This window comes from Aptenodytes patagonicus, chromosome 25 (genome assembly GCF_965638725.1).
Source record: "Aptenodytes patagonicus chromosome 25, bAptPat1.pri.cur, whole genome shotgun sequence".
NCBI classification, from domain to species: Eukaryota; Metazoa; Chordata; class Aves; order Sphenisciformes; family Spheniscidae; genus Aptenodytes; species Aptenodytes patagonicus.
Window position 1 is genome coordinate 4,389,426 of NC_134973.1, and position 26,379 is coordinate 4,415,804.

The 26,379-nt window shown below is 42.8% G+C and overlaps 1 protein-coding gene across 1 annotated transcript in view; it reads right to left on the reverse strand.

Moving 5' to 3' along the window:
- ELL (elongation factor for RNA polymerase II) overlaps positions 1-26,379 on the reverse strand; it is a 53,300-nt gene that overhangs the window by 1,483 nt on the left and 25,438 nt on the right. The window contains exons 2-11 of the mRNA XM_076359382.1: positions 25,601-25,648; positions 20,378-20,499; positions 19,928-20,091; positions 16,726-16,979; positions 13,522-13,646; positions 10,016-10,109; positions 6,470-6,965; positions 3,343-3,409; positions 1,167-1,338; positions 198-242 (exon numbers count right to left, since the gene is read on the reverse strand). Coding sequence (XP_076215497.1) covers positions 198-242; positions 1,167-1,338; positions 3,343-3,409; positions 6,470-6,965; positions 10,016-10,109; positions 13,522-13,646; positions 16,726-16,979; positions 19,928-20,091; positions 20,378-20,499; positions 25,601-25,648 — 1,587 coding nt within the window. The remainder of the gene's footprint in view (positions 1-197; positions 243-1,166; positions 1,339-3,342; positions 3,410-6,469; positions 6,966-10,015; positions 10,110-13,521; positions 13,647-16,725; positions 16,980-19,927; positions 20,092-20,377; positions 20,500-25,600; positions 25,649-26,379) is intronic.

Genomic DNA, 26,379 nt, shown 5'->3' on the forward strand with positions numbered 1-26,379 from the left:
AAGGAGCAGTCTCAACTGCCCACAAACCCTTTCTGATCCAGGAAGGGATCACTTATTGGACAAAGTGATCTCGAGCTGAACAAAGATCTGCTAGAAAGCTTCAGAGACTGGGTTTTTCACTTGGCAAGTACCCATCTCTCTCAGTCACTAGGGGCACCACCCAAAAGCCTTTTCTGTGGCCAGCTATTTTTACTTACCTTTTTAATTTTCCGATATTCCTGTAAAATTTGATCATGGATGGTCTAAAAAGGAAAAGACAGCTTATTATTTTCAAAAGAGCCAACAGTCCTGCAACCTACTGCAGTAGGCAAGCATTTACTGATGGCTCAGTGTACGCATTTCCTCCAAATACTGACAAAATCTACTCCCTCCATGACTTTCCCCGTGAGATCCAGTGGCTACAACCAGCCTCACTGACTCCGTGACTATATCGGCGCTGACACCAGAAGCACTGGAAGGATCAGGCCCCGTGCCCCAGCCATGAGAACCACCTGTAACAGGCACTTGGGTTGGCAGGACAATTGACATTTCCTCCACAGCTCAGACTGACTTTTCCCCGAGATATAAAAATAATTCAGTGAGGAATCACTGAATTTCTCAAAGAGAGGGGAAGGATGTTTGAGGGAGGAAACAGTGCTTAGTACAATAGGTGCTCTGTAAAAATCTGTTTATTATACTCAATGAGACTTACTTTCTCAAGATAACGAATAGTTAAAGCTCTTTTAAAATCAGTCTGACAAGTCGAATAATGCTACATTATTAAGATCAGAGATTCCAGAGAAACAGATGACCCCGTACCAACTCCCCTTCCAGCCTCGATACACTACCATATGTGCGAATATGAGTTTTCTGGCTGGGATACACTAATAGCTTCCAGCAGCTTTTGGCTAAAGACGCCAATTGTCTCACTGAGGCCTTTCCTTGTCAACAAGTACCATGATGTGTGCTCGCTCCAGCTTGAAAACGAAAGAACACAGAGCTGTTTTAAGAACAGTCTACAGAGCTGTCAGCTGTGTGCACGTTCTGCACCCACCAGTTCGGGGCTCTGGGCAGTACGTTTTAGACACCAACCCGTCCCAAACAGCCCCGCATACAGAGCGACTAAAACGAGCTGTAGCATTGCCACTTGCAGAAATAGCTTTTGAAAGATATATTTCTGTTTCTACCTTATATTCTTCAGAGCCCTGCAAAAGTTGCTTCAGCTTGGCATCTAACTGCGTAAACCGTCGAGTTATCCTCTCTATCCGAGCGTGCAAGTCTCTGTACTCGTTGTATTCTGCATTGAAGTCATTTTTGTAACTCTGACGCTGCTCCGAAGAGGAAATGGCTGCGTATTTTCTGGAGGGAGAATAATTTAGTTAATTGGTTTAGTAAGTCTTCTCTCCAGACAGCACGAATACTGCAATGCCAAAACCAGGATGACAAGTCTACCAGGTGACTGCATTTGAAAACAAATAGTCTCTTACGATTTGCATTACAGTAGCATGGAGGTAACTGTCAGGATTATTGCCTTGACCTGTGCGTAAAACAAGACAGTGTTTGCTCCCAAAATCTTCTATCTATGCCAGATAGGGTGGAATATGCAGGTACAGCAAAGCCTGGGAGCAGCTGAGGGTGTAGGAGGACATTCAGATAGCACTGCTACAGCTTTTCTAACTCCTGCTGTCCCACAGAACATGGAGTTCTGCATCTGTGCCAGACCTTGGAACAGCAGGAATACGATGCTTCCAGTGTTAAGAGTCTTTAAAGAAACACAAAAAGCATTCAGCTATCGTTGCAAAATGCTCACAGTATGACGATGTGGCAAGCGCACAACAAGAAACCATGTTGAATAGCCTGAATATATCTCCACTACCTTCTGAAGATACCCAATGTGAACTGAACACGAGAGCTCATGTGTAACAGACACACCTTTGGGGCGCTTTGAAAGTCATTCAGCTCAACAAAAAGCCATTAATCCTGACATTTTGCAGAAAGCCCAGCAGCCAGTCCTCTCTGATGGTAAAACTCATCTCCTTGTAGGTGATGACTCTAATTTGCCACCTTACTCTGTCTGCGGCAGTGCCAGCTCGGTGCATGAACATGTATAAGCTAACTTAGGTATCAAATTAAGGGAAAACTTCCACTCTGTTAACCTAAATGCACTCTAGCCTTCAAGAACTGACTCCTTGCTAGGGGTTGGTATAAATAAGCGTCTACACAGGATATGCTACTATGAGATAAGGAAGCTGTCCTCACCGGTATGAAACATATCCCTCCGTGATCAAAACAGCAGTGACAGCTCTTATAATTTAAAGAGCTGACCATCAAAACAGTCAGATCATGCCACAAGGCGAGACAACAGACCTTACAGGAGTTCATAAACCTTACAGGATTTCTTTGGAGATGGACCGAGGAGCTGCAATATCCCTCTATAGGAGGGATCAGCAACATCTGTCGCAGGAAAAAAACCCCAGCCATCCGCATTCTTCTGAACGGTACTAGAAGCGCCAACTCGAAGCGGTTTGTATGGTTCATACAGCCCAGCAAACCACAGTTTTGTAACCATGCAAGAAGCCTATATATCCCCTAGTCGACTCCAGTGACTGCTCCTGCAGAGCCAAGAGTGGATGCCTCCTCCTCCATCTCTTCCCTCCCAGCGATCACAGCACAGCCAAACCAGATCTGACGGCATCAAAAATCCCGGCTGAGACGTGCACAGGGACTATCACCCACAGCTACGCTTCTTCGCTATCACAGAGCTTTGTTTATAACAGGTTTGGTTTTATGCAGATTTTTGGCTTTATGCACAGGGATTTTTGTGCTTCAGCAGACAAGTATATTGTTTAATTAACCTGAAGGGGATCTGATTAAAAAGTCAAGAGGTGAAACAGCTTGCGTCCTAACCCATGGGTTATAACCTCCTCATGAAGAGTATTTCACTGGTTTATGTAGATGATCTTGGCTCTGAACAGGGGAAGAATTAGCTAACCTCTCAAAATCCTTTCTTGCCCTGTCTTCCACAACATTAAAGCAGATCAGTTCCTCTCAAAGTTTCCAGCTGTAACATGGAGATGTTTAATCCTTTCAAACCCTTTCAAGGTATGCAATGTTTCTTGAAGTACTTTAACAACTGGTTTATAGGAAGATAACCTTGAACTCCACGAGGAGGTCAAGAACAGATCTGATATCAAGTTTAGTCTCAGGAACTATCTGCAAAGTTGGATTTACTCCTTCTTTTTAAACCCACCTTACAAAGTTCTATCAAGTAACAATAAAGTCCAACAAAAATCCCCAGTGCATTGTGATTTTTAGCTTGCAACATGATCCCAAAGTGATGAAGCAACTGATAAATATACTTACAATAAATAATCTGGCATTTCTGAAGTTGATGTTGGTACACTAGAATTATTGCATGTTCCATTTAAACCTGAAAAAATAAAGACTTGTTTATAGACATTCTTAAACTTTAAAGCTCTATGCAATTAAACTTCAAATTCATGAACTTATCTGCAACATACAGTTTATCGAATTCTAAAGGATTTCTGTTTTGCTTTGAACTGACAAAGATAGAAGATCCACAATAAGGTGGTTGAAACTTCAAGGCTTCTCTAGTATTTGTCTGTCAGCAAAACAATGTCAACATTAGCCAGTGCACTGAGTAGCAAAAAACCTTAATTTAATTGGTTTATAAACACTGCCTGCAGGGTGGGATAACACTGATATCACCACTGCTAAAGTGCAAAACAAATTTATGAGTCCAGACGAGCAGAATAGAGACCTGAGCAAAGTGCACATTCTTTTCTCCTGATTCTACACTATACAGATTCCTACTATTAATACTCCCAAGTTCAGATTCCTACTCTTAATACTGCAGACTCCTACAGGGTACAGCAGAGAGGTTTATAAGGCACACAGCTTTTTCCTCACATAGCCCTACTGCCCTGTAGACAAATCGAAGCGCTCTCTGCTCTATGACGCTGAAGAAACATGAATCAAGCAAGGCTCAGCTGAGAATGTTTAAGAGTTTAAGTGAAGGGACCAAAGACCTCAGGAGGAACGGGATTCTGAATGCGAGCCTAAACCAGACCCCATCCTCAATGTAAACCAAACACTGTTTTATTAGTCTGGAGGAAGAAAGCGGTTGGATACAGGTTTCAAAAGGCATATTTCTCATAAACTGTGTATTATACTGAAAGTCCTAATCAGAAAGTCAACTGCATCCATGAGAAGTCAGCAAAATAAGAGGCAAGCGGAGAAGGCTGCAAAGGATTTCACTCAACCGCTTTGCAAAAGTGTATTTCTTCCTTCCTCTTCTTTCCAAGTCTGTTACTTGGAGCAAGCAGTACCTTGATTGCACAATTTCCGCAGATGCACAGGAAAAGCACGTGTGAGCTGCAAGCCTCACCCATCCCTACATTCACCTACATTTCTTTATGGTTATTATCCCAGATAAACTGTAGGGAGCATGTAATGCTCAAGTAATAAACACAGGCACGTAAGAACAATAACCTAATTATATCTTTTTAAAAATCGATTTTTTCTCTGAATTTCCACAGAAAGGCTTTCCTGGGCAGAATGGAAGAACGGCAGAAAAAACAGTGTTATTATAAACACCCCAGTCTCAAATTCCTACTGCAGACGTTTGCAGACAATTCTGTTTTCGTCCTTACCTGACCACCAGCGTGAAAGATGAAAGATGCAGAACGTGGGTAAGGAAGATCGTGGAGAAAGGGAGGAAAGAAGGTTTATTTTGCCTATGAGTGCCACCTACTGTCTGCTGAAAGGACCCCAAAGGTCCCCTCCACCGCCTCTTGAACAAACCTCCCAGGAGAAACTCTGCTTCCCTGCAGCCCCTGGCCCAAGGGGGACGTAGGGAAGGCTGCCAGCCATTTGCTGCAGACAAAAGGAGCAGGATTAGGCCCATGCTATCCGCATGAAGTAAGGCACAGAAGGAAAAGATCCCAATTCAGATGCGAGCTGGCTGTATGAAATCCAAGCAGCCACTTGACCACATCCTGTTTATGATTACTCCCAAGCCCAGCTCGGATTCGTTACCTCGCATACATCAGCGGTGCAGCAGGAACAAAACCCGACTCCTACTAATTAACAAAGAGCCGGTCGTTAAACTCTTTTTAAAGCAAAGCAGAAAAGGTGATAAAGGGTCAGCAACTTCATGAAGAAAGAATTCAGGGTATTTTGGTATTTATAAGAAACACTGACAAAAATATACATCTAGAGAGAGAATGTGTGTATCTATCCACTACCATTCAAGACACAAGGTACACGGGGAAGAAAAGCAACATTCACAGAAAAACCTAGGATTGACACAAAAGTTAAGATCAAAGTAGAAGAAGTATCTGAAGAGCGTGGTTCTGCAGTGCCACACAATGATCAGGACTATGGACTGTCATTAAAAATCACCGGTGAGCAATCAAAATGCATTTTGTAGGTGCTACAAAGACTGTGGGGAAGGTGAGAGCTAATATCGTATTAACCCCAACGCCCTATGAAGCTCTCCCTTTCCAGGAATTCAACAAATTAGTTTTCTGAGTTACTGTCCCTTTTGAGCCAAAACCGGATGATTTTTGTGCACCAAGCATGAAGAGGAACTTAAGTGTCAGAAAGCAGTAACAGGGCAAAGGAAAACAAGATGGATCCCAAAAGAAATTTAACAGCAGATCAGGACGGCGATATTCCTAGAGGCTGCAGGCTGAAGTCCCACGGCTCCGGGGAGTTGTAAGAAAGCCTAACAAAACAGCAGAAAACAGGAACGCTGCAGGCACTGGCAAGGGAACGGATCGGATTAGCCAACATATATTCTCTGCTCTAACTTCTAAGAGTATGTAGAACCGACTTAGAAATATACTGGTTTGAGGGAAAACATTGCATCTCAAGGGGTAACAGATTCATGGTTGCGTTAGTCCCCGAAAAAACAAATTCAGAGTAATAGTGGGATACAACAGGGAAGCTCTTTCAGCCTGAAAGTGCTGGTTGTATACTGCTCTAACAGCATTTATCACAAGACCTATCTATCATTTGTTTTGTATCCAATATTAAAAGCTTTTGTGACTAACTTTTCATTACCGAGTTAAAAATCAATACAACAGTCATCACAATACCAAACACAAGCAGAAGAGCTGTAAGTAATCAAGCAGCACTGCTTTTTCCAACAGATCTTGATGTCTGCCTTTCATCCCCATATATTAATATGGCTTTTAATTTAACAAGGAGAAACATGACACGGTCTGAGGTAGTTCCAAACAGCACGAAAGGTTAAACAGGAAAAACCTGATATCCTCTTTTGAGAGGAAGCGCATTTGTTGATTTGTAGGTAGGGAGAGCGATATTATTTTGTTACCCACACAGTCTCTGCAAGTGGACACGCAACCTCGTTCCTCAAACAGGTTTAGAGCAGAAATCATACACAGCCGATACCAATATTGCCTTAGCACAAGCCGTACAGGAGGACCTCTCGGACCGTACATACCTGTGACCTGTTCCTGGGGAACACTAACTAAGTCAGCGTTTTTTATTACTTCACAGTCCTGCTTCTCCTCTTTGCATTTCTCTTCATTTTTCTTCTCCTTTCTCTCCTTTTCCTTGTCTTTGTGCTTTTTGGATTTTTTCTTGGTTTTTACATACGAGCTGCAATTGTGCTTGCTCGTTTGGGGACAGTCTGTTGACAAAGGATGAGTCAGTCTGTCAGCCGTCTCTGGGTTCTCACAGTCTCTGCCGTTGTGAGTCAGGTCATTGCTGACATCTGAAAGGGGATCGTGAGGCCTCGGCAGCTCCAGCACCGGGAGGCTGGAGCTGGAGCTCACTGACTCCGGGAGAGCCGGCGGCAGGGCAGGGGCAGGGGCGTCCTTCCCGTTGGAGGAATTCAGTTTCCCGTTGAAAGTGGGCTGAGTTCTGTGAGCCAAATGCGAGATCCTGGGCTTTTTGTTGGCCAGGGGATCGATAAACTCCAGAGGCTGGGATCGTTTCTGGGGAGGAAAAAAAAAAAATAAAATCTTGAAGTCTTGAGGCCAGAATTTTGGATGCTGTTACCACTAGGTGGTGGTGCAGTACCAGAGAACAGGGGAGTATCCCCAGAAAAAGAGCTCTGCTATCAATGAGAGCTGCCAGCAAGTGTCCCAGCTCAGAGGCTGGTCCTGGGCACAGGCTCCAGGACCGCCAGGTCCTACAGAAGCTGATCCATCCCAAGCTGCTTCCTGACAGTCCCGACAGCCGCTCTGGAGCCCGCAGCTCTTACAGAAACCTGCCATCCCATCAGCAATTATTGATCTCCTGCACTATTCATACACAGGCCATGCAACCCAGCCTGCTCTCGTGGCATCTTACTTCAAATCTAGCCCTTTAGAAGTAAAACCCTGTCCTTCACTCTCCCCCTGTCCCAGCCCCTTAGCAGAGAACAGAAACAACCATAAAAACATCTGTCCTTCTGGTCGTGGCGTGACATTTAGAGCACCTCAAAGCCCCTGCGAAGAAAAGATGTGCTCAGACCTCTGGAGCAGGGAGGGATTCACAAGTTCTGCATTTTATTCCCAACTGATTTTACCAACTCTGTGGGGAACAACTTCACCCTTGCAATACCACTCCTTCCTCTTCTCAAGAAAGAGGCATTTCCCAGAAGAGGTTAGAAAAGTGCCAACTGTTAAGTTCTCAGAATTTAATGCAAAAGAGGACATTTGTAGCAGTTTTAAAAGCCACGTCACACAGGCCAACACGACCCGTGGAAATGGGGGGAGAGAGAGGGAGAGAGAGAGAGGTGGTTCCCAACTGTCCCCACCAGCCCTACCTGGACAGTCACAGGCAGGGCTTGGAGAAGCTCTGTGTGCCCGTACCTCCTAGTAAGCAGTTGCCTACAGACTGGGGAAGCTGCACCGTGGAAGAACCCATCCATCAGTCAGCAGAAAGAAGAGCTCAAGGCAGAGCCAGAACTTCGGCTGTCGGGCTCAGTCCAGCCTGAGCCAGCCAAAATTACCTTGGACAGCCATCAGTGCAGCAGTGTGTGCCTGCCTGGCAGCACAGGGCTGCAGAAACTCTGAGGAAAGCTTATTTAGTGCCCAGAGGAAAACAAGCGATAGTTCTGGTTATTTCTTTTGGATATTTGATTGTTTTCTTTGTGTCTCAGGCAGGACTGCGATATGTTTGCAAATGGAAATTTTGTTCCATCCCAGAAGTGCAGTTGGATGCACGGCTGCTTTGTCAGGGAGCCATCAATTCACTCCTCCCCCCCCCCAGTTATTATTTCTCTTTGCTAACTCCAGGGGTCTCAAGGACACTGCTCAGTGGCAGGAACCCTTTCCACCTGTCAAGGTAATTACGAAGAGGAGCTGCTCCTACTGCCACAGAGCTCAAGGGGCAAGGACAGCACGTCAAACCAGCTTTGCAACATCACTGACTGCCTTCCCAGCATAACACAAGCAGTGTCCATCTCCCAAAAGGAGGGGCCATTCGCTTTGGCTACAGGTTTCAGATCTACGAACTGCCATCTTTTACTATCCTTTCTCTAAAGCCAACAAATACCAGCTTCACCAGCTTTACCTCTTTGGTTGTGAGGTGGTACATGCGTGCGATACCTGCTCTGCCATGCTTCCTTAGAATTACCAGACCAATCTTCTTCTTCGCCTTCATTCCACCACTGAACTTTCCCAAAATATTTTGCATTCCAGACTACCAAATCCCAGTCCCCTGCTGGGACTGCAACCATTAGCAGGCATCCCTTCTCTAAATAGAAACTACAGCTATAGAGCATCAAAAAAAATGACTGCTTACAAGAAAAAGCAGTCTGCGGTTTGCTGTCTGACACAAGCCATGTTAGAAGCACTGCTGGAAACATTTATATTCCATGTTGCATTGCCCCTGTTTCACTAGCCTTTTCTAGATCCAAGCCAATCAACCACCCAAAGTTTCAACTGGGTCATCTCAAGAGACCAGAAACATCCCCTACAGACCTTTGCATCTTTCAAAATACATACAGCCAGAAGCGAGGTGATTTTTCAACCTACATTTTTTCAAAATCAGGTTAAGAAAAACACAAGACCAGCCTCTTAACAGCACTGTGTCTTTCCAAGCTAACTCGAACGAAGGGGATCATTCTTTATTCACCAGGAACATGCCCACAGCAGAGCAGGAGAGGATTTGGAATTAGTTACCTGGCAAACAAGTTGCACAGTTCTTGTTCTCAATAGAGAACTGCCTCCCTCTCACAGCCAGAAAGCACATAATTTCTTTACCTGCTAATATTCTTTGCCACTAATCCTCAGTGCGTCTGTCCAGACAAGTAGGCATTACACATTCCACTGGCAGGAGGAGAATAAATACTCAACTTGTCTGGGCTGACCCACAGCAGAGAAAGGAAGCTGGCATTTCACAATGCTCGCAAGAAATGCCTGTGCTAAGAGATATTAAGAGGAGTGGGGACAGACTCTGCTTAACACACAAGCAAGTGCAGCTCCTTCGCAGTTTATTATCATGGAAAAACAGCTAGAACGTGCTTTTCACAGCTCCATGCGCTGGCATCTCAACAAATCAAAGAGCAGACCAACCTGCCCCTGATCTGTCACGGCAATTAGGTTGCAAAAGGTCAAGGTTTTTAATAACTCAACCATGTTTGGGAACTACTTATTACTGCTTCGTTCCAGTCAATTATTAGTAATGAGTAAAACACAAGCTCATTCTCCCAGGAACTCCAAGAGGGATGTAGGCACTGTGAAAAAAATTTAGCCCTTAAAACTAAACCTAAGACACACTGTCAGAGATCCTCCCCATAGGCCATCACTGAACCACATCCAGAGGAGAAACAGATGCCGAGGAAACCCAGAATTAGACTAACTTAATAAAATAGAAAAAAAAAACCCAGCAACCTATTGACCTAAGAGCCTCCAGCAGCAGGTGATTACAGTGTGCAGACAGGCTGAACAGCTCAGCCTGGACCTATGTCCAGCCACCAACTCCATCAAGAGCAGACGGAGCCGATTGCTGGCTCTGCGCTAATCAGACCCAACACCCTTGGAGAGGGATCACCTACCTGAGGAGGAGAGCTGGAGTTCACGTCTTTCGGTGGACTCAGGGAAGGCGATTCTCCTTGAAAACCGCTACTGTTCTGCGGCTGACAGAGTTTCCTGAAAAACAGAATTTAGGGCTGTTCAAATCCCGTGCTTGACAAGCCAACAGATGGTATTTCAAATCTTCCTGCAGAGCAAAGAGCCTTTTTGTGGGCTCCAATTCTGACTGCTTGAAGATGCCATGAAAGTAGCTCGTTCAGGCACTTACAGTTTCGATCTCAGACAAAATCTAGGAAGAAACTACTACAGGAAAATATCAGTCAACAACATATGGTAATTGCTTATCTCTTTCTTGCCTTCCCATGATTTCTGTAATTCTCTGTGAATGGAGGTAAGACCTTGGACTGACACTGCCGGTGTTGTGGCAGGGAGGGAGGAGGCAGGCTGAGCTATCAGACACACAAGAGGATTCCCGACTGAGGATGGAACTTATTTTCCAACAGTTTTACCTCTTTTCTCTTGAACTGGTGACGTAAGTACTACAACAAATGAATTACAACCTTAGAAAAATAATCCATATACAGATTAGTAAAACCTGGCATTGAACTTTAAAGTGTATAGGATACATATATTCTTGCTACTGACTGAAATACAGCTCAATAAGCAAGACATTATTTAAAATCATTTCTGCTGAGTTTGCCTCCCCCAGTTAAAATTGACTTCACAAGAAAATTCAGAAAACAAGCACACTGAAAAGGGGCTGAAACTCAAGTTCAGATGTTGAGGAGTAAGTTCTCCCACTCATTAGCACCATTAAAGCAAGATTTTACAGGAACAGCAGTCCTCTTTCAGAAGCAAGCCCCTCTGGGTCCAGGAAAAGCAGGATTATACAGGAACTGTTACGGTGTTATTGGTCCACTAGGATTTACATTCAGGGCTTCATAATAACACTTTTAAGTTGCATCATGCAAAATTGTGCTACTCCGGTCTGTATCTGCGGTATTCGACAAACAAGAGAAACCTCTTGTAGCAAAAAAGTACAATGCAAGTCATTCTAATCACGTAAGTGCGTTAATTCACATTCACGCTGGGTATCTCCACTTCCCACCACCCAAGGGGCTCTCCAGATCTCGGAGTAAAGTTTCATAGCGCACCAGCTTTGCCCTACTCTTCTGACACCAGCCAGATTGCCCGTATATTAATCACCCAGGAAAAACTACTGTTGCATCAAGTTGCAGCTGTCAAGCTGAAAAAAAATTCAGGGTTAAAGGTTTTAATAAACTAGTTCTGCAGTCATTTTGTCACCAGCTGTACAGCCTAAATAACCAACATCTAAATTCTTCCACAAGAGGCTATAATCAGCTTTAAAGCGCGCACATATTTTTCAAACATTGGGAAGATTATTTCAGAGATAGAGCCCATGACTTTTACAAGATTTTCTTTTAACCTGAGCTTGAACCTTCGGCCGTATTGCAGCAACATTTAGACGTCTGCAGTTTCACCGCCGTTCTGGCTTCAGTTGCTGCTTTGTTTAATTTTATTTAGAACAATCTCAACAGCCACGGATCAACTCAAGAAAAGTACTCAGAGACTGTGAAAACAGGAAGGGGAACAGTGATATTGCATAAACACCACAGTGAAAGTGGCTTTTTGGATGCCGTTTGACTAGACTGAGCAACCTTGTCACATCTCCTAACACATTAATTATGGATTTAAAAAAAAGTGAATGAAAGACAACTACTTTCAATTCAGCGGCTCTTGTAACGACGGAAAAACATTTCACTACAATGGCGAAAGAAGGATGGAAAACACAGACAATGAGAAAAAATGAGTTAGTCTAACAGGGGCACTGTTAAGATATAGTTTTAATATTTGCAGATGTCCTAATTATTGCAGCCAATGAACCATCGAGTAGCAACCGGACCTGAAAACCGAGAGGACATTTAACAATTGGCTGGATCTAGGCAACCACGCAGACTACCACAGCCAGCTACGTAAAGTCCTACGTCTGGTGCCTGTGCCCTTTTTGTGAATGTTTTTCTACTGTCTTCAACCCTACATGTTTTTTCCATTCTGTAGCCTCATTACCTGCATTGGCTGAGCGGGTCTTTGTTTGTACAGTTGAATACATCCTTTCCAATGGCTATTTTTAGACCTTTGCATAACTGAATGCCACAATTCTAGAAAAAGCAGTAAACATTGCTTTCTACAGGGAGGAATTAACTTTTTTGAAAGCCATAAAGATTGCATGGCAGTTGTATTTTTCCATTTAATTATAATTCAGCATCAAGGCCATTTAAACGAGTTTGATTTTTCTTTAGCATGCCAAAGCACTTTAAGTGCAAGTTTCTGTTGGTTTAACAAAGTCTCATCTCCCAGCCAATTGTGCTTTCAAATCATGGAAACTGTTCAAACAGAGCATGCTCTACTTATTTTATTGCATTTTTGGTTAAGATTAAGTCTCAAAAACAAGTCAAGCAAAAATCTCTATCTGCATTACAAAATCTGTACCAAGTCAGTACAAACACACTGAAAACCCAGAGGGGCAAATATCAACACTCTGAGCAGAATTCTCCTTTAGAAACCCGAGAGATACGTTCTCTTTCCCTGCTGCCTGCCAGCCAAGAGCCTCCAAGCGTGGAGGCTTTACCTAAGGAAAAATATCTGCAGAGGAAAAAAATCCATAGCAACCAATGAGACAAAGCTATTGTCTCAACTAACTCTGTTAAGGGCTATTTTCAGGTAGGAACATGAGAACAGGTATCCCTTGGACAGTGGGGATTACACTGTATGGGCAGCAGGACAACCAGCACGTGCTTTAGGGGACTTATCTCTACAGAACTGCCTCGTGCTTTTTCACACATCCCTTACTTCGATCAAATCTTAATCTTGCAAGGGCGACCGGGATACTAACAGAATTTGCAACACAAGAAAAACACCCAAGTAAACAAACAGCCAAATAACGCTACAGAAATTAGGCGGCAAAGTCTCCAAAGCAAACAGCTCAAGAGGAATAGGGACACCCACAGGAACAGAACACAGAAGCGGCCGAGCAAGACAGCGAGGGGACGCGGCTGCACGGTAACGTCTCTCTCCCTGCCTTGAACAAACACGGCAGTCTGCACAGGAAGCCGTGTACAAGAAGATATGGAAAAAGGAAAGGAGAGTTTCAATGGAGAGTTGAGCTGGACACATTTGCCTTAATCCATTCGTCTCCGAGGATGTTAAACCACCATTAACTTTTAACTGTAACAGCTTTTGTTCCCCATCCAGATTTTTCCCCGTAGCTTTTAGCATAACGATTTCATGGCAACCTAGGACGATATGAAGAGTGCCTCCACTTTGATATTCAAGTTCAGTCAACTTCTACAGCTGCCTGGATGATAAACAGATTTACTTCAGGTTAAAATAAGTCAAACACTCAACTTACCATCGTTCTACTGACTTCAGTTACCCTGATTTATAGCAACTGACCTGGCCCAGTATTTTCAAGCTCCAGATGATATTACAGAGAAGATGGAATAATTACCGAACAAGTATCCTCTTCAACAACTGCTGATCTCCTTCAGAGTAGCCAGGCCAGTCCTTCTGCACTTCTTTGTATACACAATCTTTCAGTGTGAAAGTGCTGTCCTTGGCACTCAGATTTGCCACCTGAAACAAAAGTAATTTGCAAAAAACTGTTAGGGTTTAATTTTCTCACTTGTTCTAACAAAAGAGATCTAAGATGTAGGCAAAAATCTCAGCAGACTTAGCAGCAGTTAGTAGTGTCAGAGAACAAGCAGAGACTTTATACTTCATTTCCTAATTATTTAGATTATTTAATCAAACTGTGCCTTTCCTTTTGCCTTGTCTTTGCAATAGTTTATTATGAGTTTCCAAAGCATATCCAATATACCGGGAAACAAGTGATATCTAAGCAGATTATTCAGCTTGGATAGTCTGGAACAGTACAACAGCAGTTTATGGAAATACCTGGAAATAAACACTAGTGGGAACAGGCAGTTCACTTATCACACTTGTCCAATAGCTAAAATGGTGCAGTTCGTCAGCTGTTAGAGGAACTCTTGCGGCGATAGCTTAGTTAACAATTGCCAGAAGATAATTTCTCACTAACAAGCCAGTAAAACAGGCGACAGATAGCTTCTTTCTCAAGGAGCAGTGAAGAGAATGCCTTGCAGATACAATGCATTAGGGAGCTTGCAGATTACACCGTGCAGTTCAGTGCATTACGATCACCTGCTGGATTTCATGGAGGAGAACTTTTCCGAGGACTACTTCAGGGCACGAACAAAACCTGTGATTACCAGCTTATAACCCAGGGTTTTACAGTAAAGCATTGCACCTAAATCACGTGCTGCAGCTAGCTCAGTACACTTGCACGAGAAGGTTTGTGACATTTTATCCAATCCTATCGTGTGTAGTGTCCCCACAAAACTCCGCATGGTGCCTACATGGATAGGAAACACTGCTGGAACCAGCAGAATTGTATTAGAATGGAAACAACTTGTTAAGAGTTTTCCCGCTTTAATCAGTCTTTCCACAGCTTGACTGAAAAATTTAACTTCTTGCTGCTGGTTACACATCTGAAAAATACAATGTTAGTACAAACCAAAAAGCCCCAATTAAGTTTTCACAGATACTGTACTATCTTGCTGAACCCTTCTTTGGTGGATTGTAGAGCACTGCAAGTTTAGAAAGAAAACAAAGCCTTAAATTTGCTTTTATAAAAGGGATACGGAGGCAGAGATGCCAAATGCTATGCCCACGGCCAGGCTGATCAACTGGCAAAGCCAGCAACTGCATCCCAAATACGCTGCTTTAGCCGCTCAGTTTGACGACTGTATTACACTTGAAACTGGAAGACGGTTTTAGTCAGTCAGTGGAGATATTGTGCATCTGTTTAAGGACTGGCGTTCTCCATTGCTCGCTCCATTCAGGAGACGGCTGTGCTTATGAACTTCTATTATCCACGCAGCAGTAAGACAGCCTCAGAAAAGCAAGTGAAGGAGTAGAAAGTCTTGAGTTAACTGAAGATGCTGTTAATTCCTCTACTTTTGCTTTAGGGAGACTATGACCTAATATTAAAAATCTATGAATTTAAAAGCAATAATACAGCAAAGCTCTCCTGATAAGCAAAAAATAAAAGTCACAGTTATCAGTTTACATGATGAACACTTTTGTTTTTCCTTTCGGTTCTGTCAGCTTTCCAAAATCCTGAGCCAAAATACAAGAAGAATTTGAGCTGTGTTTTACATTTAGATATCCCAGTAAACATGCCCAAGAGACAAAAGCAAAGCCAGGTTCTTTTTCAAAAACTCTCTGAGAATCTCTCCCGTTACTGCCTCTTTCTACAGCGGGAGACACACTGCTCGGCAAGGCTTGTAGCCCAGGCAGAACTACTCCTCAGATTTTCTCTGCACAGAGGCTGAGAGCTGCTACCTCCTTGTTTTGCTGGTGTGGGACTCCGCAAGCTCCACCCCAGGCCTCCCAAAAATAGAAACCTTGCAAAATGAGGCAAAAAGGCCAGCAGGAACAGAGAGTCCTATGAGAGATGCAAGAGTACAATGAAACCCACACCTAGACGTATTTAGACATGTAGCTTTAATGAAGCCTGTAATTTTTAGCTTATCTGTGTCTGCTTGTGGATGGGAGCCCTGGTAGCGCTGAAAGGAGATTAAGTTTACGAGCAATACATTTACAGCCCAACCAGGCTGACACTGTGGACGCTGCTGAACACGCCACTTGCCTGCTAGGGGTTTGTGAGAGCATCAATAAAAGGTGATTATCAAAACCAGTATTTCTAGTATTAAACCTATTTATAGCGTTCAAAAGGGTGCTCAAAAGAATTCTAGCACTGCTGGAAAATTAAGGGCTACAGGATTAAAATCTAGGGAAGGAGCAAGTTGTGCCAGCAATAACTCCATTTTCAATATGAACTGCCCTGTGCCCTTGGGCAAACTAACTCCTCACCGTCTCATTCTTTTCAGCTATGGAAAGGAGTAAAAAAAAAAACCAACCTAATACAGAAGAGGGACAGCTGCAGCATTTAAATAAATATCCATGATGTGTTTTGTACTGAGAGAGCAATAAAGGTATTTACTGCATTTCCTAAAATGGCACCTTCAACATGACTCAAAGTGTTAAGAACTGATTTAGCTTGGAGACAGCTTTCACACTTGACATACAAATAATATGCTTTGCAAGAAGCTGCATGATCTTCACACCTAACCAGCTGCATTTCAAAGCAGGAAAGGCATGGGTCTGAACAATACAAAGAAGATGTAAAGCTTAGTGGAGAGGGACGTATTTTTTCCTCCGCATAGGAAATATTACATGTATCAATACAGAACATGTTCCTTTAAATCCACATTAATAAAAATACATAGAATAGATTTATAGGTTATAACAAATCCAACAGCTCTTAGATCCTCTGTAACATAATTCTCCCCACGACCAACCGAAAGTGTTCCTCTTAGGTGACAGATCTGTGAACCGAAATCATACAGCTTAGCTGCATACACCTAAACCGAGGCGTACACACGAGAGGCTTCTGCTATCTCTAGCAAAATAGTAACGTGAATTGCGAACTTCTGTCGGACACGGCCTTTAGAGAAACATTCAGCTGCAGCTTTGAGATACACAGGTTACGTTCAGGCTAATACAGAAGGTACTACCGTTCTGAGAAGACATTTCCCTTTACCTAAATTGTTGCCTTCATCAGAGTACAAACCTGTTGCAGAAGGTTGTCCAGCAAATCCTTGTCCTGCTGAGAAAGTCCATCCTTCTGCAATCTGAGAATAAGTTCAGGTTTCTTATAAGGCTTTAGTGCCAGTAAGTGCACAACCCTATCTTTGAAGGGTCTCTGAGAAATCGCACTATTGCCTCTCTTTATTGCACTGGCAAGGTTGACTGGCGTTGGGCGCTTCCTGGAGGGAACAGCATCGGAAGCTCCTGGTGCAGGTTTACGCACCTGAACCTTTTTGCCTAAAATGAGATGAGAATAGTGAACTGCAGCAGTCACCTTGCAAAGGCCAGTGGTCTGTCAACATGTATATGGAGTTCATTACACCGTCTGAAGTGCCAGAAGATGACAATGAAGGACAAACACAACCAGCACACCCCATCCGTTCTGATATGCCGCTGGAACAAGTATCCCATGAGTTTTACGATTCATGACAAGCTTGTAACAAGTAAACAGCAACACCAAGCTCTGGAAACCTGAGTATTATTGGCCACAAGCTTACATAAAGCTCTCTTTGTTTGCCAGCTTTTCATTTATCCCAAGTGCATGTATCCCCATGGTTGATCTAACCATTTTTTTCCCCTCCAGAGAAGAAAATTCTGCATTATTATGTAGAAGAGTCGAAATATGGAGCGGAAAGACCAGAACTGGTCAACGAGCGGCTCCCTGCTGCTGATCTCAGCAAAACCGCTACTCCAGCAGATGTTTCTGCTTTTAGAACAATAGGAACTTTATGGGGCTGGGTCCACCTCCCTTCCCCCCCCTGCCAAACACAGCCACATGAATGGGGTCTAACACCGATACATTAGCCTATTCATTAGTGTGCTGTCTATTCTAATAGAATAACTCCTTCTACATTGTAGTAATAACTGCTTCACCCTCCAGTTATTTATGCTTATGTGAGAACATAAATCTGTCTCAAAACTTCATCTCGAGCCCTCAGAGGCAGCTTCCTCAACTCCGTCCCAAATGTGGTTCTTGGTTTCTGACAGCATTGTACAAGAATTCATCTTCCCATTCCTATTGAAAAACAGCTTTAGCTAGAACCCTCACACAAGTCCCACATCACTTACTAAAACGCAAATCAAAGAATTTTACTATTTTGAATACCAAAACAGGTCACAAAGCCAGGTTCCTGCTACCAAAGGCAAAATCAGCAAATCAAAAAAGCAAATCTGTAGGTTCCAAGGTCTAAAACATGAAGATGGAATCAATAATCACTTCGGTTCAAGAAAGTGACCTTCACTAGGACAAACAACATCCAGCATTTACTGCAAGAATTTTGGAGGTTTATTTCAGCATGGCAATTCTCCACTGCTAGGAAGCAATGTTTTCAACTGAGCCATCTGAAGATACTGGTGATTGTCTGCAGTGTTTATTTTACTGAAATGTAGATTGCATAACTCAGTCCCCACTTCCTGGCTTTTTATTACGCACCACGCTGATGCAAGCAAGTACGACCCATCGTCGGCAGGGCTGAGTTAAGACGAGAGGAAGAAAAACAACAATTCACATGTTATACATCCCAAAATTCAGAGGTTAACTGGACTCCGTTTCCAGAAATGGGACAAGAGAAGATTCGTCAGCTTTCTAGAACTCCCTTAACTCTTGCCAGGTCACAAACAGCAAAAACACGTTGGGACATTTCCACTTAGGGCTGGAGCCAAAATGCACAATGATAGGAAAAGAAAAAACTAAATTAAGCCAGAACACAGAGTCTTTTAAAATATTTATACATGTGCATATATTTAGATGCATACACACACACACACTTAGCGTATATGTAAGCACACATATCCCCCTACAGACATATCATCTATCTATTTACATATACATTCGTTCAAGTGTTAGTTCACATCTATGCTGTTCTGTTGATCTCCAATTTCAACATTTCATATAAATTCTTCCACATCTGAGCTGCCTGGAATGACTCCACTGACGTTTAAGTGCTGAGCTCCATGTTCTCGTGGAAATGTGAGAGCCAGCCTTCTCCCTCCAGACTAGCCTGCGAGTGAATCAGCTGACGGGGCTGGCACACCAAATACGTGCATATCCCACAAGAGGACTGTCCTTGCCCAGGCTCTTCCTTCTTGGACCAGTACTTTCCTCCCGTCTTAAACACTGACATCTTATATATGCAGCACATGCTCCACTCCACTGCTTTTTACATGGTCGTACCTCCATTTCAGAGCAGTAAACGTTTTAGCAAGAGTATTTTTAAATCAGAAGTTTTGCTCTATCTTTCCGGGAAGCAATTTGCTTTGAGAATCTTCTCCCTCACAAGCCTAACAACTTCATCCACTTACTGTAATGTTCTCAAATATAAGCTAAACAAAATAATCTTCTAGTCTACAGGAAATCAATGCATTTCCTTCCTGATTACTATCTTATTTCTCAGCTTTGAGCACTTGGCTGATAAAACAATGAGTCAGGGTCAGTTCTACATTTTGCAACTCACCATTCTCATCACAGACATCCTCTGAGAAGAGACTGGCTACAGATCACATGGGCTGCAGAAAAAACAGCTGGCTAAAAAAAAGCCAACCCCCTCTACTTTCTGGTTAATATTTGTGCCCTAAATTTGTGACCAGACTGAGGTTAAGCAGAGATCTGAGCCCAAAGCTAGGTCTCTGCAGGCTCCTTCTGGAGCCCACTGATATTTGCCACAGTTTTATTTCCTCCCCTAAGATTCTCCTTTAATTGTCACAATAAGATGGTTTCTTTAAGGCTGCAGTCAACAGCACTGCTTTAGTCTCTTGGTTTATTAACACAAGTGCTCTGCTATCTGCATCCTAGATGTTGCATGTTACGGTCTCAAGTGTAGGCACACACCAGATGTGTGACAACAGCGGTGGTACATTTTAGCTGACTTCGCTAGGAGCACAGACACTTCTGATGGATCAGCGGTATGCTCTCAGCATCATTGCATGACAAATATGAAATAATGCCAGAGAGTGATGTGACTGCACACGACAATCCTCGGGGGCCACACAAACACCACCACACGCGTTCTAGGGTGAAGATGGAAGCCATAAAGAAGTCACAATACAAGGAGAGTAGCACCCTAATGAGACACCCATAAGGAACTACCAAATACTTGTTAAAGACTTTCATGGACAAGCAAAACAAGCGTCAGCATTTGACTTCAGAAGCTAGTGAAGACAGTCCCCCAAATCAAGTTGCTGCTTACCTACGTATCTCCCCCCAGGTTTAATGACTATAGCGCTCCGGCTGCGAGTCTCCTCCTCTGCCTGTGCCATGCTTTGCCTTGCCTTCTGGTAGGAATCATCAGTAGCACACACGGTGATTTTATCCTGTATGCTTCCAAGGCAATCCAAGTGGATATTGCCATTGCTGCAAGAGAAATGCAATGGAAAAGATACTCCCAACACTGCAAATGGGCACATCTCTGTCGCTGGTGAATAACTGAGCTTGCGTTATCTAAATAATAGGAGGGGACAGAAAGAAGCTGAGAGGTAAACAGATTCTTCTCTGAGTGCCTCCTTACCCAAGTATACACACACAAACAGATTAGAAAGACTCTAAAAAGAAAGAACACGTGTTAAGTCTTGTTCAGGTTTGCTAGGGAAAAGGTTCTACAGAAGATATTAAAAAAAAGGCTAGATTTTCTTTTGCTCACCTAGATACATACTGCTGGATACAGTCAAAACTCCCTTGGGGGCTGTCCTTGCCAATATTTGAAAGATAAAACGTGAAAGTCCGCACTTCCGTAGGTCGATCAGGCCTTGGAATTGCAATGTGCTGTTTGGAAGGAGAAAAATATTGGTCATTTGGGTAGCCCACACTAACACAAAATTCAATTTTTCAGCAGTCACTATGCTTTTAGCCATTTTGCACTACAAGTAAAGCATATGGGTTACTGCATAGGAGACTACAAAGAGCGAGAAGCTACAAGAAGGATTCAAGTTAGCAAAACTATATGCACTGAAAAGATAAGGTAAGAGAGGTAGACAGATGTAAAGAACAGCTAAAGAGACAGCTATGACTGTAACAGAACAGAGATCCGAGCTGGCGGCTTGCTGCCTTTCGAAGCAGAGCCCGCAATAATCTTGTTCTAGTAATCTGACCCAATTCTATTGATTCAGGCTCAAAACAGACTTGCTACCACTGTTTATATTAAATTTAAAGCACTTTAGATTTGTTTCTTTAGAATTAGTGATCCAGCACTAAACATAGTACAAGCCAGGTCACTAGGTAGCATGCTTATTCTTTAAGAGATTATAATTCCATAACGAGATTTCATGGCTCACAGTAGAGTGTGACGCTCCTGCTAAATTAAATATTTAATCAAGCATTAAGTGTGCTCTGCAGACAACTCTACAGCGATCTGCATTGTTTTTCTCCCCCCAGCCATTCATTTTTCAAAAGGGAAACTGTTTCCCCTCTGCATTCAAGATCCAACATAAATCTCAGCATCTGAGCTCTACTATCACATCAATATTTGATAATTAAGATGGCTTCCAGAAAATGAGACAGAAGGAACATCAGCTTCAACCTATTTTAGGCTACACTCTACCACACAGATTTATATTTACCCAGATTGCCACATATATGCACAAAATATGTATGCCTAGCAAACCAACTCGTGGCATCCACGTATGACTGTGCTCCATAAAAGATTACTGCTGGTACAGAAGGGTTTCTAGGTGGTTTCCCTTTGACCTCAGACATCTACAGCAGCCTGGAAACCCGGTACATCTGTGCCACTTTGCTAAACCACAGGGATGTTCTCAGAACTGGCAAGAAACGCCTGTGTGACCTGCGCTGAGCTGAGCCAGTGCAGCATTTTCCATTTACTCTCCGTAAAGACCAGCTATCCTCCAGCCAGCCCTCAAAACAGACTTCCCTTCTTTCGAAACGGCAAGCCAGGAAACCCAGACTCGAGTGACCCAGAAGGACAAGTTACCCCCCGCGCAGTGCCAGGATCTGGATCTAAAAATACTCGGAGCAGATTTGGTGGCGATCCGGGCACTGACGGGCAGCGCTAACCCTCCGGCAGCAGCAGCTGAGCTCCGTTATCTCCCCTGCCAAACGTGCGCCGCAGCCTTGAGCCCTTAATCTGTCCCAGCACCCTCTGCCCCCACCCATCCAGAACGAATAAAATTCTCTTCTGCTTTACGAGCGAGCTGAGAATATGCACAAAGTCAAAGTTATGTAAACAGCAGATTGTGGGTGTCTTACAGTTGGCACCGTTCACCCGCTCGTTAATTTGCTGGGAACGGGGCAAGAAGGTAAATGCAATGGGTCTGTTCAGCTTCTAGTGCCGTTCGTTGGGGGAGCGAGTTGTGCTGCACGTGACGGGTTTGTAAAATAAAACCTGGAGGATGTAACCAAATCATATGTTCACACACTAAAATAACTTGCTTCCAGCTCCTGATTCACCATTGTAAAAAACGGCTGCTCTGAGAGCCCCGACTTTGGCATTTTTGTAGAGTTTCTGCAGCTTCTTCAAAGGACGTAAAATGAGACAGAAGCGAGAGTCACTTCAGCGTTAAATGTTGCTCGTTCCAGTACTGAAAAGTGTAGCACACGCAAACTGGCCGTTATCTAGGAATTATTTTTAGCTGAAACAGAAGGTTTCTCAAGCCACCAAATCAGCATGGTAACTGCTTTGAGGCAGCCCTAATTTTGGTGCCGAGTATTACACCAGTAACCATAGACACTTAAAAATAGTTCCGTACAGATGTTACTTCTGTTTTTTTCTTTCAAGTAATATTCATTTGTGTACAGCTCATTCTGAATGGCAATTTCACCTTCCTCTGTTAATACCAGCACAAGTTCATCCCAAGAAACGGGGAACGAACAGATGCTGCTCTTAAGGAATATCCAGATAGTCCCACTTTAGCATCTCAAAGCAGAGTAACACTCTGCTAACTACGACCTAGTTACTACTATCGAAATTCTGATTATTGCACAGATTATTGCACTGAAAGTAATTAACAAGACTAGCATTGCTATAAAGAAATGCATCCCAAGGCAAAGATCATTTACAGTCCGTGGTTTATAAAAACTCTCGTGAGATTCGATCCGGACCAGGATCCATACAGGAGGTTTCGTCCCCTGTCACTGAAACAGCTGTTTTATTTTGGGCTAGAACCACTGACATCCTCCTTTCAGCACCTGGCCGACAGAGTTGCCACCTTGCTGACCCCGTGTTTTATTCCTGGCCAATTCCCTTCTCTGGTTAATCAGAGTATTAAACATGGAAGTTGTTTCCTGCGTATTAGAAGCTGAGAGTATCCTTGACAGCATTCATTAGGCTAACACTGGGAATAGGTAAAAAAGACACGGACACAGTAATTTAAAAACCCCACAAATAATGAGATTCAACAGGTCTGGAGGCTTCTAGAGAATTAAATTAAGGAAGCAGCAGTTTGTTTTAAACTCTTATTTTATATCCTGCTTCCCCCAATCATCAAATATTTGTAAGTTTTACCTTCTTGCGAGAAGGGTATTTACACAGAAAAGTCACACTATTAAAATCTCCTATCACTGGACACTGCTTTAAATCACGCTCTGACATTTGTGCTACGTATAAAACCTACCACCCTCAAACGTTAATTGGAAATCTTCTCCATAGCAACATTTATTAGGAAGCAAATCAGGAAGCAACAAATCGGGGAATTAAGGTATAGTGGAAGAAAGTGTATTCCAAAAATAAACAGCTAAACAAATACGTTTTAATGTCATCATCTGAATACGAGAACTTGTTAAATTATCTTTTCAGTCCAGTTGATAGGAGGCTCACTAGAAAGTGTTTAAAGCCCTGCCATCAATTCCTTAAAGCAGGGCACAACCGTGACATATACGAGCACTACACTTCAAAACAGATGGTTACGCAGCTGCCAGCTTCTTGTCATACCCAGTAAAAATAATAATAAAAGGACAAAGAGCTCTTTCTATCTGCCCCAATTGAACTGGATCTCGCTTTCTTCAAAGCTCTACCTTTGGCCTTTACTCGACAGTGCAATTAATTAAACAGCTGAAAACGAGGCAAGCAGAGGTCAGCTCTGTGCTGCCAACATCCTCCTTCCACCCGCAACGCCCCGGCGCTGCTCACACTGTGCAGGGCTCAACGCTTCGCTCTTTAAATGGCAACATCAGACGCAATCGTGCTGCTTCGTTCCTTTTCCATTCAGCCCGGACTGTCATTACAGGTGACTGGCGGCTCCTTCACCAAAAACTCTTCTCTGGAAGTTAAGGGCTCAAATACAATTAAGTGCATTAAATATTTATTTTTCTTTTTTATAAGGAACTGCATAATTTGAAAATATTGTTAATTATTATAAGGAACTGCATCATTTTAAAATAGGGTTTTTTTAAAATTATTATAAGGAACCGCATCATTTTAAAATGGGGTTGCTTTTTGTTAACCTGAAAACGCCCGGGGCCGTATCAGATCCATGTAAAACCCACTACAAGGAGAGCACAGCGGCTGAGGGCAGTGGAGCGTTTTAAGCTGTTCTGATTCATTTTGCTACATTTCCTTCGAGGAGGAAGATTAAGAGAAGAGGCATTTCTAGAACTTAAGCAGCTTTACAGGAAGAGTTAGGTGTAGATCCTCACAAGGTGTTCTACAAAGGGAAAAGAAAGCATTTGCAGTCTCTTTAGCTTCTTTATTACATGCAAAGCTGTTTGTTCATCTAATAACAACAAATCATGCACCCTTAGAAGTTTTCCTTGTCACTCGCTTCTAATTTTGCCAAACTTCAGTTGCAGATTTTTATCTAAGCTTTCATGCTGAGCTTTCTGGGAAGTTTAACTGTAAACAAAGTAAAAAACCTGGAAATTGCTCCCTTCTTTATTTCCCAGGACAAAAAGGTTTGTATTTTTCTTCTTAACTTACAATAACAATCATGTCTTTCCTGCTATGTTTTGTTAGAGTACTATGTACTATTATTGAGGCTAATATCACAAGGTAAAATATGGGCAAGGAGAAATGTGCTAGACTTTGATGCCTACTTAATGCAAGCCTTTTTGAAAGTTTTATTGTGCCACCCCAAAAAATTAAGAAGTTATTTACAACTGAGTTCAGACTCTTGAAAAACAAAAAAATTAAATTCCCCTTCCTTATGCAGAGCACCAAAATTAAACACACACCTTTTTGTATCTAAAAGGTATATAAATGACATTTTTAAAGTTCACTGAAGAGTTGCATCACTTTACCAGAAACACTACCAATTAAATCTCAACATTGTCAGTAACTGGCATGACAGACGGTTTCAAGCATCTATAAATATCTTGGAGGAGTTCAGTCATCGGAACAGAAGTTAGAGAAATAAAACTCCTAAATATAAAAAAAAACTTTTGGTACTCACAGAAACTGCACAGTAGTTTAGACATGCATATTAAATAAAGCTTCGGTACATCCGTAGCAGCCTCCAAGCACTGCTACTGTAAATAATTGGTACCCATAAAGTCTTGCCCCAAGTTTACCAGGCTTGGCATGGCATTTCCTCGGGACACGGGCGAGGTTTCCACGGATTGCTGCACCCACCACAGTACTGCCATCAGGGAACTTTCCGTTTCCTTGTTCTACCCAACAGCATGGCCTTATAAAACTAAATTTCACCACCGGCAACACTGGTGGTGCTGGTGCTATGGGTTTAGCAAGGTTAGAATATAAAGAGGGGGGAAAAGTTTTTAGAGAGAGATAATCCGTGCGATCAATGAGCAAACGCTCTTTCCTGGACCACATCTGAACTTCACATCTCTCACTTTCAGAAAGCAGAGCATCACTCTTTGAACTGGAATAGGACAGACATACAGAACAAATACCTTACTCAGATTAATCGTATAAGCCAGTAAAGAACTTTCCAAGGCAACCCACATACAAACTTACCCCTTGGCTTCCTTGAAACTGGATTACTGGTTTTGATGTCACAGCATCCTACAAAAACAAGTGGGGGAAAAAAAAAAGATTACCTTAGAGAAATTTAAAGCTCCAACATTCACTGCCAAAAAATACTCAGCTTGATTTTTCACCTATACTTTTTACTTTCTTCTTTTTTTTTTTAAAGGAAAAAGGTTCGGGGAAGTATACAGAATTCCAAGCAAGAAAATACAAAAACTCCTGAAACAGCGATTTGTACCTAGAAAAGGGATAACACTGTAACGTCACCAGTGATACCCTTACTTGAGAAAAAGAACAGCTCTGAGATGGCACCCAGATGGGCTACGCTTAGTTCCTTCCTGACCCCTAAACCACATTTCAAGCACAGAGTAGCTTAGCTGTGTATCTTCGGTGCTTACGTAAGTTTTGAGTTAAACAGTGGGTATTTGAGGGGAAAACGTATTACAGTTCTAGGTCTGAGCACACGCTAAGGAAGTTTTTTCCAATAGAAAGCTGGCGATTCATTGGAAAAGCAAACTGCAACTTCATTGCAAAATACTGTTGTTACGTTGCCCATTTCAACAATAGGCCTCTTCCTCCATACTGATTTTCTTACATTTCAAGTAGTCATACCTCCTGCTAGCTCTAAAAAGGCCCTTAAATCTGCTCAAGGCAGAAACACCACTGAATTTCAGCCTTTTTGCACTGCGATTGCACTTTTCGCTTTGCTGCGATTTTACAAAGGTCACGAAGGCTTTGGAATTGAAACTCTTACCTGAAGTTTCAAC